At 36.4% G+C, this 14,718-nt stretch overlaps 1 protein-coding gene and 1 non-coding gene across 2 annotated transcripts; one reads left to right on the forward strand and one right to left on the reverse strand.

Annotated features, from left to right (window-relative positions):
• Positions 1-230: 230 nt before the first annotated feature.
• LOC140753084 (uncharacterized) lies at positions 231-13,781 on the reverse strand. The gene is made up of 11 exons (XM_073087461.1): positions 13,236-13,781; positions 12,975-13,163; positions 12,394-12,573; positions 11,293-11,402; positions 9,664-9,763; positions 8,912-8,985; positions 6,063-6,171; positions 3,477-3,662; positions 1,731-1,907; positions 1,221-1,460; positions 231-939 (listed from the first exon to the last, which is right to left on the reverse strand). Exons 1-11 carry the CDS (start codon positions 13,365-13,367, stop codon positions 844-846), a joined length of 1,593 nt encoding a protein of 530 aa, XP_072943562.1. The 5' UTR covers positions 13,368-13,781; the 3' UTR covers positions 231-843.
• Positions 2,953-3,025, forward strand: TRNAV-AAC (transfer RNA valine (anticodon AAC)). Its single transcript has one exon. It is a non-coding gene; the product is annotated as a tRNA-Val (tRNA).
• Positions 13,782-14,718: the final 937 nt, after the last annotated feature.

Below are 14,718 nucleotides of genomic sequence, written 5' to 3' on the forward strand. Positions count from 1 at the left end.
TAAGTTGTAATAAAGTATAGTACATTACAATACGAGGACGAAAAATTTTTTTCTGACAAGTGTGAGTTTGCAGGCCGAGCCGCAGGCGAGGACTGCAATCACACGAGTCAGAAAAACATTTTTCGTCCGCGTGTTGTATAAAATTTTATATTACGGGGTCGGAAATGGGGGTTTTGCGCACGCGAAGCGTGCGTAAAACGTCCATTTACGCACGCCGTGATATAAAATATATATCCTGATAATATTCCCTAGAAATACTTGCTAAATAAGTTAAGAATAAATTTGTAAAAAATAATTTGTAATTGGCCAAAAATACTGTGATCAGATCAGAAAAAAATAGTGCTTGTATTACAAAAAAGCACATTTTCAATATATGTATTAAAGTACTATATATTTCGTTCAGTCTGTTTGTCCCTCTTTATGACTGTACATACAGATATTAATTCCTCTACTCTATAATGACGTTAAGTATACGTCTCTAACTCTATTTCCATCTACGAAAGATATCTACTTTATTCTGTTTATTGCGTTTAAAAAAATGTAAAAGTATTTAGTTGTTTTGTATTTAGTTGCTTGCCAAAGCTCTTAATTATTACCGTACTATTATTACAAAAAAGTGTACGATTAACCAGTAGTAAAATGTGTAAATGCCTATTTACTTCATGATTTTAGACTATCAATAATTGTCCTCGTGTACGTGTCCTATTAACAATTGTGACGTCAAAATGTGATATAAAATATGAGATTTGTATAGACACCCAAAATAATATACATCTAAAGAGATACTTACTAAATAAACACTAATGATATTTACCAAAGTCAAAGCTTATATAATACTACACCTTAACTTTCAAAGTGTGCTTGTAGATTCTCTTGAAGCTTTCGACGTTCAGCTCTCACGGTTCTGGCCATCCATAGAGCTAGGATGATACAGACAACCTGAAAAGAAAATAACTGAAAACGTTTTTGTTTCATTAGGAAATATCAATCAACTTACATTACATTTCTAACCAGTCACTACTCGAAGCATTTTTGCAAACAACTTTAGTGAATATTTATTTAAAAACACACTTTATTATAAATTAACCCAAAATTATGCCATGTTTAAAATGTTTAATTCAGTATGATCTAAAACCTTCAAAAACCGATATTTTTTAACTATAATAGTAATATGAATAAAAATAAACCAAGAGTTTTTTTCCTAAATAAAAAATACCAACCTCTAGCAGCGTAAAAATCACACCAATCGTTATGAAGATATTTCCTTTAAAAGCTTTTTTCTGTCGTAAAACCTCTTCACAACCTCGCACATAATATGCCCGCTCCGTGAGACAGGTGGCGTGCAACTGACGCCGCGCGCCGCCCTCGCGGAGCGGGTGTGCGCGGGCGCAGCAAGATGCGGGTACATCGCGATTCAATATGGCGTAATCTTGTGGTCCGTCGACGCCACAGCACTGATTCTATTAAAAATAGTGTGATGTAGAAGTTGTTTTTTTATTGAATCAAATCATACTATAAATAACCAGTTGAGAATTAATGATTATATCCAAAGCAGACACATGTTTGTAGATGTCAAAATAGACGGTTTTTTACGGTATACAAGGTACGAGTGTCATAGTCAATATTATTTTTATAAAGGGTTAAAATGTATATTCCCATTTCAAGTTCATTACAGTAAGTAAGGTATGTATAAAAAATTGTTTATGTATAAAAAGTGATTGTCCAATCACCTCAGATTGCAAAGTGTCCCACAATACAGTATGGTGAGCACCTTCCTCCTCGATGGTAGAGTTCTTGTAGAACTGGACGCGGAGCTCGCTACTACCCCCCACCCAGGCGCTGAGCACCGCACCCCCCACTGCCACCACCACTTCCACCGACACCAGGAATACGAAGAAGCAGGCGTGCTGCAAATAATGTTATCTATAGGTATGGACACTTTATAATTCATTATTATTATTATTACATTAATTGAAAGACTTCATCATTGATCCATTACCATGCCACTTTTGGGTGCCGATTTAATCTAAAAATTAAAAAGGTGAGCCACAGTCCGCCACAGAAATAACGTGGTTGGACTTCATAGTATTAGTTGTTTATTAAAAACTTGTTTTAACGAAATCGCCACATCCAACAAGTCGTACAATCGTCTGATATAATTATATGATCTGAGTCTTACAATATTACATATGAATTCACTGGGGGGCAACTCCTGCTGCTTTATAAAGCGCAAGTGAGGCCCCACATGGAGTACTGCTCGCATCTCTGGGCAGGGGCACCACAATACCAACTTAACCCACTTGACTCCGTACAGAAACGCGCGGTGCGAATCGTCGATGACCCAGTGATCTCTGATCGGTTAGAACCCTTAAGCCTTCGGAGGGACATAGGTTCCCTCTGCGTGTTCTACCGACTTTACAATGGTGAGTGTTCTGAGGAACTGTTTGATCTGGTACCTACGTCGCCTTTCCTTCATCGCACCACTCGCCGAAGGATGAAGTTCCATCCACATCAACTGGACCCGTGGCGGTCCTCCACGGTTCGGTTTAATAGATCATTTTTGCCGCGTACGTGCAAAATGTGGAATGAACTTCCTCCTGAGGTATTCCCTCAGGACTATGACATGGGGCTCTTCAAGAGGGGTGTAAAAAGAGCTCTCCTTCATAGCCGGCGATGCATTGGCGACTCCTCTGGTGTTGCAAATGTCCATAGGCGACGGTGACTGCTTTCCATCAGGCAGCCCGTCTGCCTTATCGTTAGGTTACATATAAAAAAAAAAAAAAAAAAAAAAAAAATACAATAAAGATATAACACTACAGATAAAAGTACGAATGTGTTCTAATTATAAAACCAGTATAATATGTGGCCAGTATCTGGTTGACATTTACTTTTTAGTACTGAATGAAATGAATGAAGTGGTAAGTGTTCGTATATTTGCAGACTTCTTTACAAGTTTCCGTGGTGTAGCGGTTATCACATCTGCCTAACACGCAGAAGGCCCCCGGTTCGATCCCGGGCGGAAACATTTTTTTTAACTAATTTACTTTAATATTTTGTGTATCAATTAGGAAAAAGAAATATTATGGCGTATTTTTAGTTTTTTATGGACGTATTTTTTTTAATTATTAGATATGAAACATAATTTTTATTTTGTAGTAAGTAGTTTCATTTATTGTACCTATCTATAAACTTTTCAAAATTATAAAAAAGGAATTTACATAAATTCATAATTTCCAAATAATAATTTAGCTTTTTACATTTTTTTACATTTACATTTATTTGAAAAAAAAACCGTTTCTGGAACTATTTTAACGTTGGAAAAAAATCGCTACTCCTCTATGGACACCTATGACCAACTGCACATAGAGTAGTGGTTTTACCAGAAGCCGATCAAAAATGCGTTGTACTCCTGAGGACTAAAATGGTCACCTAATAGAAATACGAGTAACGACGGCGGTAGTACCTTTTATACTTACCACATAAAGAATCTTGACGTGTTCCCTCAAGGCGCCAACGCTGCCCAGCACGGCCGTGACCACGAGGCCTAGGCCCAGCGTCAGCAGGAAGGAGAGCACGCCGCGGGACAACGCCGACTGCTCCGGCCTGGCCTTACGATCCCGCATGTTGATCACGCAGATCGCCATCAGGATTAAGCCGAAGAGCTGATTAAGATATCCTTATATTAACTAAGTATTTTTATTTGGGATACAAACTATTACATAATTTAGTTATACATAAGTACTTAAAAATAAAACACAAATCAGTTATCTATCTAGGTATATTCTCAGTTTAATGAATGTTCGTTTTAATTTGTAAGTTCATTTTATTTTTTTTGAGCCGTACCGTAAAGATACTTAAATATATTAAAAGATATAAAATAAGTCTTTTCGAAGCTTACATTTTAGTTTGAAGTATACAAATTATAAATGTAGAGACTATTAAGTTACACCCATTTAAAAATAAACTTTGAGGTAAATATAATTTAAGTAGCAAATAACAATAACTTACTGTATAAGTAAGTTAAATATACTGTCGTAAATAACGATTAAAAATACTTTATAGTACATGTTTGTATCGAAGGTTAATGCCTCATAATGAAAAAACCAAAGAAGTTTTTCCAATAATGATAATGAAGGTAGGCTTTATCATGATAATTACGAACCACTTTGTTAAAAGTTTTTAAAGTTCAGGAATAGGCGTACGTATAATAGATAGAGGTGTCAAATAAAGTAAGTCTATATTCAACAACTGACCTTCAAAGCCTAATGGATGAAAGCACTTAGCACATGATGTTTAATAGTAGTTTAGCAGCTTCACAAAACTATCAGGAGCTACGAAGTTACTACTAAATAAGTTAATTAAAGTGTGACCGGTTCTATATGTTTTTCGAAAATTCTAAAATCCAAAAAGTATAAAACATATTTCCCATTCGCATTTACTAAAATATTTCGAATGTTCCGATAATAGTTGAGTTATCTAAAATCTAAAAAAAGAACAGTAAATAAATGGGCCATTCTTATTAAATACAAAAAATCTTGATCTGCTATTAATTAAAATAAATTAAAATTAATTTTCTCTATATAAAAATAAATTTAAATTGAAGGATATTCATCGAGAAACGACGCAAATATGATCAAATCTAAATCAAATGTTTTAAATCAGGAACATATATTTAATTATACTTCATAAAAATAAAGAGAATAAAAAAGGCAAGAAACTTTCAATTTCAAAAAGTTATAAGTACTACTTTAATAACCTTTCAGAAGTAAAAGAGAATTATTCATAGTTAGTAACGCAAGTAAACCTCAATTTTTTTTTTATAATATAAGAGTAGCAGACGAGCATGCAGTCCACCTGATGGTAAGTGGCTACTGCCGCCCATGGACATCTGTAATCAACCCCAGATAGGATTAGATATTCCTACCTGAGGTTGGCCACAGATGCGCCGCTACCCCTGAGGACTAAGCTGGAACGCCTCGGAAAAGTCTGTCTCCCTTACCACACCCTTCAAACCGGAATACAGCAGCGCTTAACACTGCTGTTATTAGGTAGAAATAGGTGTGGCGGTGGTGCCGCCGGAGTCGAACCACAAAGGGTTCTACCACCTTCAAAATAAACCTCAAATCAATAAATTCAAGTACGATTTCATTTATAATTGAAGAGTGCAACAGTACATTTATTATTCAGCGGTCCTTGGTGAAGTGGAGCCAGCGATCAATAGTTATTTTAAACTTGCTATCGATCGACTATGTACAATGAGGGCTTGGAAGTACTAGGGCTTTCAGGCAGAACCCTTCGTGGTTCCACCGCGACGGTACCACCTTTTAGCCATTTTTGATTTACAGTTTTCTGTAATTTTGGTACAAGTTTTTCAAATTTAAAATTGAATTAAATTTTAAATTTCTCCTTGACCGTATAGGTAACGATTTAATCTTCACGCATATCAAACATCTATAAATAGCGACTGAAATTGATGTTAGGACGCTCTTGTCCTATTTGATTTGATATATTGTTTGTGGCTATGATAGCTGAACACCACATATTACAGGAACGGTTGGTTCGTCTGTTACACACATACAATAGAAATTCAATAAGTACACACAAAATCAATAATCGATATTGCGAAGGTGATCATTTTCACCGGAAAATTGTAACACATGCGCCATTACAAGTCAGTACCGATCAATTTTTGCTATCAAGTATAATACGAGATAGCAAAAATAACAATTACGTAAGTACACATTATTTAAACGAAATCATTACACACATTACACAGTACATAATACACTTAACATATATTATGACACAATTTTATGAAAACATAAGTGACACAGCGCACACTAGCACATACGACGTTTTTGCTCAGTTTTGAGAAAATGCAAACATCAAAAGCTAAGTTTTGAGTCATCTACAGTAAAAGCAGTGACAAATAAATGTTACATAAACTTTGTATTCTTCCCAATATTGCAAATAATACTGAAATTTCCCCAATCCGCAATCATGCAAAACGACATGGCAACACATTAAAAGCTCTAATAGTAATGTTAGAAAGAGATGCTCACAATACATATGATGTTGAAGAGAGTAAGGAAGAACTTCATGCATCTGACGCTGCGAGACTTCATCGTGCCGCCGCCAGGTGTCGCCGTTCCGGTGTGTCCGATAACTGTAACGCCACATTAGTGAAGCCTGAATTTATATCGGCCGATGCATGTTAAGGGCGGTCGGTCAGTATTTACAGCGGATAGAGTCATAGACGTAGCGGAGAATAGAGAGTAAGCGAATAAGTCAGTCATTTATCTACCTACGTGGAATTAGGTAAGTATAGTTCTTGGTAAATCTTTACAGATAAATCTCTGCAAGCCGCAGAACAACAATCATTACCATCGCCTTTATCATTCCACTGCTGCACATAGGCCTTTCCCTAGGCCTTAGGGCCTAAGGTGCGCCGCAACACTTTAATTAATCTAATTATATCTATGTAACTAACTCATATAATAAACCAAAATAAGAATAATTAATGTTAAGTTTTAATTTCAATAAAAATAGATTTAGTGTCCTTCACAGATGTAATTCTTCTCTTTTTCTTGAAAAATCTGCCTGACAGAAACATCAAAACACAGAAGCGTGTCGACTTTTGTCTTGCTGATAATTTTACACAAGATTATTGCTTGAGGAGTGTTCACTGGTAATTTCCAATACAATTTAGGTTTTGATTCTACCTTATGCATATTTTATATACATAACTTGTAACCATATTTAAAGAATACGTCGTCAACCGTATTCGCGACCTACATGTATGTATTTACGTTTATTTATTAACTATATGTTTACACTCATAAAAAGTAATATTTTGAATTATTAACAATTAATTAATAAAATCTTTAATTCAGAAGATTGCATGATAATTACTAGAAGAAGATCCGAATAACTAGAAGATACTAATAAATAATATACTAGAAGAAGTTGTTCGAAGTGGGAAGGTCCTTCACCTTCCCTTTTGAACCAATCCAAACACTATACATTTTTGAAAAACTTAAGTTAAATACTTTTCGTCCAGTAAATGAATGGCTTACGGTAATTCCTAGTTTAGATTTTAGACCAAAATAATATTCACCCGCTCTCTGCTTCTCTCGTCAATGTATGTCCATATTTAGAAATAAACGTGGGAATTCAGATGTCTTTTTCCCAACGCTAGACAGTCTTCGGACTTCCTTTGTTCTGAAACCATTAAACACTTACTGACCCAGAAAACCCTACGACCACGAAATAAAGTTTAGTATCCGTTGTACTAGCTTTTAAATATAGTTGTTTGCGGTAGAATTTTAAACTATTTCAGTTGCTGTCGCTATAGGCTTTGTACATGAGAAATAGAAATTATTATGGAACAGCAGAAAATTTTCAATATTTTGTCGCGTGTTCTAGTACCAATTAGTTTAGTATCGATCGCAGTTGCAAATAATTCAAATTGCTTGAAGGTATCTAATGAAAGGGTGTACGAAGGTTTAGCGGCAGTATTTTGAATTATAAATGATCTGAATGGGAACCTAACATGTGAAGTGCATTGTGAATGCAGCTCTAGTATAAGCGATCTGACAACTGATATATCATTATACCCGTACAGCGTTTTTAATAGGTACGTACTAGTAAGGATAAATATAGGTCTGATGTCGCTTGTCTACCAATACAATAGGTACATAGCCAGCGCGGCGCCTTACTATGACCTAGATATATCTCTTTCACTCTGAGCAGAAACCCGTGGTCAAATATGGGACAGTAATGGGTTGACGATGACACACAGGTTGCACAGAATATATAGAAAAGCTTTCGAAGTATTTGAACTTTTTAAAACGACATTACCCTTAGGATGAGTTTTTACAAAAGTGACTATTTTTGTATTTTTTTACTTATATCGAATATATTTCCAATCAGTTCTGATACAGTATGCTAGGGGCGCTGATAGGAAACGGGCAAATACGTAAGCAAATACAAAAACAGTCATTTTTTGTAAAAACATAAAAACACATACTAAGGGTACACTTTTGATGTATTTGTAATTTTTTTTTTGTTCAAGTCTTTCCAGAAAAAATAATAAAATCGGAAAATTGCTTTACGAGTAATGTTTGAATCGCTTTAATTTTATAATGTATCGACGGTAAATACTTCAATTAATTAATTGCCTACACTACATAGAACCCTATATGGTTCGATTCCGGCGGCACCACCGCCACACCTATTTCTACCTAATAACAGCGGTGTTAGGCGCTGCTGTGTTAAGGTTTGAAGGGTGTGGTAAGACAGACAGACTTTTTGAGGCGTTCCAGCTTAGGCCTCAGGGGCAGCGGCGGTAGGGGTAGGAATATCTAATCCTATCTGGGGTCCATTACAGATGTCCATGGACGGCAGTAGCCACTTACCATAAGATGGACTGTATGTTCATCTGCTACTCCTACTACGCTACAAATACACAAGTTAATAAAACAAGTAATTAATTAAAAAATCAAAAACCCGATTGCACTGAAAGCTGAAGTAGAATTTCCAAAAACGGTGAAATAGGCGTTTTATTATTTTTATCCAGAAAGCCAAATACAAAGTTTCATAGTAGGTATCTGCTTCAAAATCAAAAGACGTTCAATCAAAAGATGATGATGTGTAGAGTGGGAAGGAGTAAAGAGAGCAAGGTTTTCAGAAGAGCGAAGGGATCGGTCATGGGATACGTGGAGAAATTAAAACGCTGCTTGAGTAGTCCTTGGTAAGGAGGTGTATTCGGATGAATTTATAGGAGTATAAATAAAACACGAATATAAGTGCAATAAAGTTTAATATTCAGATCATACAGTGCTTTTCTACGAGTATTATAACAATTTCCACGGTAATTATAATATATATTTTAAATTATAATATATATTGCGACAGGTCAACATCGGTTTCCAGAAGTATTGGTCCATATTTAACCATATAGAATGAAAACGGTAAACAGAAGGCCTGTAAAAAAGAAACAAGTTTAAAATGTTACAAAAATATTTTTTTCTGCTTAGTTATAGTTACTCGAAGTAAATTAAAACAAACACATCTTGGGTAATATGGTCGCCTCACATGTAGGTAAGTGAGCTGGCAATCGGCATCCACATCAAAGCCAAAGCAAGAACTGCTTCACGCTGGCAATCAGTCGAGCTGTAGTACTCGATCGAAATATACTGATTCTACCAGCTTTCAGTTTATTCCAGGCTCGACACCCGACTGAGCACTTACTTGATGATATATCGTTGTTCATATTTATAATTGCTTTTACGTATGACCATGACACCCACGACTTAAGGAAATTTAAAGAGTGTAGATTCTTTTCTTAAAAAATATCCAGTTACAGTTACATTTCACCTACATAATGTCGCCATTTTTCACAGCAACTAGTAGGGTTAATTAAATGCTAGTTCGATATCAAGGGTTGCAGTAATTACCTACAGGTGGTCACAGGTACATGACGGTTGCTAGGCAACCGCGCGACAAACTTTACGAATACCTATTGCTTCTCCATATTGTTCACACTTTACTGTCTATTGGCTTCTGTCGATTTTGTAATATAATTATTTATATATTATTAATATATATTAGGTAATCTATATTACAGTACTATATACGATATACTACGGGTAGCAACCCTACCTCAAAAATTAAGTTGAGATTGACCATAGCGACCAACCTATCCTCGTGATGATCCAAAACGGTGACGATGCTGCCCTTGCATCCCTTGAGGAAGAGTTTTCTGATGGAAGAGGTAAAGTTAATCAATTTTATTTTTTTTTTAGTGTTTACTTATATTTAATTAACTATCATTTGCTTTAACGGCGAAGGAAATTATTAAGCTCTTCATCATAATCAACCCATTATTGTCCCACTGCTGGGCACAAATCTCCTCTCAGAGTGAGAAGAATTATTCCACCGCGCTGGCCAACTGCGATTCACTTCGGACTTCAGATACCTACGAGATTTTTTTATATAAATCTCTCAGGTGTGCAAATTTTCACACATTGTTTTCTTTAACCGTTTAAGCAAGTGATAATTGATTTCTAATACGCACATAACTCTGAAAAATCAGAGGTGTGTGCCATTTGAACTTCGGACCCCTTGATTATATTTATTTCTATTATATATTTTTGCAAAAGGTTTGTGTATTTATTTTATTCTAATGTAATGCAATTAGTATTATTATTTTCTTTAGTGCCTCATGGCTTCTTATTAATCTCATAAATACATTTAAATGTTTAAAATTGCAACATTTATATAAAAAAAAAATGAAGTATGATAATATAAAAATATTTTAAATTAAATATAAAAAGCCACATCCAAATTGATAAATTGATGCAAATCATCATCGAATGGGGTATTCAAATAGTAGGCGTTTGCTTGGTATGTTCTGGTTTCAACAGTGCTGTAGGGGAGATACTCGTGGAAGACTTTATTGTAGACTAGCTAGACCCGGCAAACGTTGTGTTGCCATATAAATAAAAAAATTAAGGGTAAACAACCCTTATCTTTTATCACAACTTTTTTAATTAGGGATGACTGAGAGTGTTATAAACGTAGGAGCAGACAAATATAATCAGAAAGCTTCGAATTGCTAAGCTATCGGGAGCTACACGTGTTATTGTGAGTCAACCATAAAAGATAGACATATGCTGTCGTCGGATATTTTTATATAATTTTAAGGAGAACATTTCCGTAATACATCATTTCTGTGTAGCTTTAACCATTAAGTTTTCATACGCGACGAAAGCTTGAAAAGTGGAGTAACTTCTCCCGTTTTCCCAACATTTCCCTTCACTGCTCTGCTTCTATTGATTGGACGGACGGACGGACGGACGGACGGACGGACAGACAGACAGACAGACAGACAGACAGACAGACAGACAGACAGACAGACAGACAGACAGACAGACAGACAGACAGACAGACAGACAGACAGACAGACAGACAGACAGACAGACAGACAGACAGACAGACAGACAGACAGACAGACAGACAGACAGACAGACAGACAGACAGACAGACAGACAGACAGACAGACAAATTTTACTTATTGCATTTTTGGCATCAGTATCGATCCCTAATCATCCTCTGATAGTTATTTTGGAAATATATTTCATTTACAGAATTGACCTCTCTACAGATTTATTATAAGTATAGAAGATATCCGAATGGCATTAACCTCGATCATGTGGACTGCATGCTATTCCCAACTTCTATACCTACATATAACTAAATGTCAATTTTTCAAAAAAAGGTTTAGCTTACTCCGCACAAATTCCGTGTAAATTGTTCTGCGCCGCAGGGTAACAGGACTGGCTTATGGGCCTCCGCACAATGAAGTAGTCTCTAGGACCATCCACGCCACAGCACAGAAACTGCAATTGAAGTTACAGATATTATCGCCATCCAGACAGAGGTAAAATGTTGCCGTCCAATTGGCGAGCATGGTCTCATCTTACAACTCTAGAGAACTGAAACATACCCCGTTATAGTCTGCGCCAAACTGCTAGTCCGCTCTGAAGATGTGTGGTAAGGGAGACAGACTTTTCCGAGGCGTTCCAGCTTAGTCCTCAGGGGTAGCGGCGCATCTGTGGCCGACCTCAGGTAGGAATATCTAATTCTATCTGGGGTTGATTACAGATGTCCATGGGCGGCAGTAGCCACTTACCATCAGGTGGACTGCATGCTCGTCTGCTACTCTTATATTATAAAAAAAAAAAAAAAAAAAGATGTTGTGACCATACAATTTGCTATATCAACGCGATGCATTTCTATATTCAGAACGGACTAGCAGTTTTACGCGGACTATACCATACTTCAACTCATTTTGAGGTGGTAGAGCCAGAACGCTTCGACCGGGCAGGTACCACCGGTGCACCCATTTCTAGCGGGAAGCAGTTCCGCGGTATGGTAGAAGCGTGTAAGTGCCGGCTGACTTACATTTGAGGCAAATGAGTATTATGTCTCGCAAGTTTAAGATGTACTGGCAGAGACCACTTACCAAAGGTGGGCTGCGAGCTCATTTGATATTCCAATTCTATAAGAAAACATTTTATCAAGAATTCAATACCAGGTCCTATCTATCAGAATTTAAAAGTCCAAAAAACTACATAATATTGCAGTTAAATCACAAATACAATGCATAAGTCTTATAATATTATATACTTATTACTAAGGTATTTTGTATGTAGGTACTACAATACAAAAATGCTTTTTTGTAAATCAACTAATAAATGACAAATATTCACATACATTAAACATAACATAAAAGCGATTTCTTCCTGTCAACCATAGAGTTGTTGAAAGATAAACATTTCAGATACAAGAAATTCAGGGATGGGGTGTAAAAAAAAAAAAAAAACTAACGTTAGATTGCAAGTCATCCCAAAGTTTTTGCTGCTGTTCCAAGGCAGCTCCAGTGGCGTTGCAAAAGAAATCTCTCGTCAACCACTCCGACACCTCGCACATCATGCTATTTTTGTGTACTGACGTGTAGGTGACGACGATCCCTTGAAGAACCATGAGAAACACCAAAAGCCAGGAGTACTGAAATTTTAAAATTAGGGTATGCATCTGAGACACCCTTTACATAATATGAAGTTCCTTAACTAATCCTTGAAGGAAAGCAATAGGTACTCGGATAATATAACAACCAATAATAATGATAGTCTAATGATTGTAAACCTTCGATTTTTCAAAAAATATTTGCATATTAGAAATGAATTATCACTTGATTTAATAGCGAAAGAAATTATTGTGAGGAAACCTACGTCTAAGAGTTATCAAAAAAAAATTAAAAGACGTGTGAAGTTTCCAACTTGCACTTGGTAATGAAGCTTGATTGTAGCCCAAACTATTATCACTTCGAGAGTGATGCTGTGTCCAACACTACTTAATACAATAATTGATTATCCATACCAGGCATTAATATCTTCAACTCCTCTTACCACATGCAAAATCTTGAGATTTTGTTTTAAATTTCCCACCATTCCAAACACACCTACAGCTTCGAGGATGACGCTAGCTGCTAAGATGGCGACGTCAGTAATCAAGACTCCCATAGCCTTTCCTTCGGCGTATAGCGTAAAGAACTTGTTTTCGGATAGTGTCAGTCCTAAGGTACTCAGCGCTTGTACCTGAAATGAAGATAAGCTTTATGAAATCGAAATAGCAAAACAAGCGTACAGTTCCACCTAACAGTCAATTACAGTTCCAATAAGGTTGCAGTTCCTCTTCACGTCGGGTCGTATTAACAGTGGTCCACTGCCGCCCATGAACATAAATAACCCACTCAATCTAAACAGTACTCCACCTGAATCCGAACACAGATGTGGCGTCATTTATGATAACTGAGATGGTCGATATTTAAGTCAGCCGTCAACCACGCCCTTTTAGTGAAACACAGAACTGCTTTACACTACACGTGGGTGTGGCGATGGCACCTTCGAACCATACTAACTGTTCCGACTAGATAATTCTCTCATATCTCATATAAAAGAAAAAGAGAAATAGTAAACCATACTTAATTGAAGCAAAAAAGTTATTTATAAGCCAAAAATTGAACTTCAGAGCTGAGTGATTTTCACTGATCAGACTTTTACTGACTATATAATATGATATATTATATCCACTGATACGATGATCCATGTCTGATATTATAATTTTATGTTAAATTTAAAAATTCAAATCCAAATTGCCGTCCCTGGGATGAGTCCCCAGACTGCTGACAACATGATCATGTGGGAAAGCGAAGCTACGTCGCTAACCGAGGATGGATGCGGCGTCATTTCTGAGAACTGAGATGATCGATATCCAGCCGCCAACCACACCCGTTCTCACGCAAACGCAGAACTGCTTTGAAACGGGTGTGGCAGTGGTACCTCCCTGGTCGAACCTCCTCCTGGTGCTGAATCTACCACCTTTCACATGAATCCGATCGCCATTGCCGCACCCGACGTCTAAGATGGTCGACTCCAATTGCTTATAAAAGAAAAGGAAATACAAAACCATACTTACCATGACCAATATGTTTAAGAAATTTAACAATGATGGAGCAAAAAAATCAAATACAATCCGAAAGGAGGACATTATCATAAGTCTGTCCATTTTGACTGATCTGACTTTTAGTAATAGATTATAAGTATTGATAATTAGTATTATAATATAGTGACTGATACGAATCGTATGAACAGGAGAGCAATTTGATTCACACTGAGATATTTCAGTTGAAAACGTTCGCCCCCACAACAAATAGGTGCTATGTTTTACGGAATCTGCAGAGAAAATTGACACTTATAGCAAAGAGAATAACGTTGATAACGAAATATTGAGTGGATGTAAACCGAAAGTGAAACTGTATGCATGTGGTTGTTAGTATTCGTGTTCAGGCTGTCTTTACTTTGCCTAATATATTTTTTAAGAGTGCTAACTGAGCATGAGCGGTCCAGATAATGGTAAATGGCCGCCCCCACTCTTAGTAATCTGTATTTAACCTTCAAAGGATCCACGTCCTTCCTGAAGTCAGTCACAGTTGCATTTTCTAATAAAGATAAAAATAGGTTGCCTCGTATAAATGTAAAAATAAATAAGAAGTTATATAAATATACTCTAACGCCTGCATGTCACAAACTGACGAATTATCCATAAGTGGGTGACGATTAGTTCCTAAAAAAACTGCAGCAGGTGTGAGCA

Source organism: Epargyreus clarus, unplaced genomic scaffold (genome assembly GCF_041222505.1).
Source record: "Epargyreus clarus isolate Ecla_fem2 unplaced genomic scaffold, WU_Ecla_fem_2.2 ptg000026l, whole genome shotgun sequence".
In the NCBI taxonomy this organism is placed as follows: Eukaryota; Metazoa; Arthropoda; class Insecta; order Lepidoptera; family Hesperiidae; genus Epargyreus; species Epargyreus clarus.

Coding starts and splice junctions, on each gene's coding strand:
- LOC140753084 (XM_073087461.1), bottom strand. CDS start 13,367: ATGACGCCACATCTGTGTTCGGATTCAGGTGGAGTACTGTTTAGATTG. Junction 13,164..13,235: donor ACTGCAACCTTATTGGAACT/GTAATTGACTGT, acceptor TCTTCATTTCAG/GTACAAGCGCTGAGTACCTT. Junction 1,908..3,476: donor ACGTCAAGATTCTTTATGTG/GTAAGTATAAAA, acceptor CATTATTTGCAG/CACGCCTGCTTCTTCGTATT.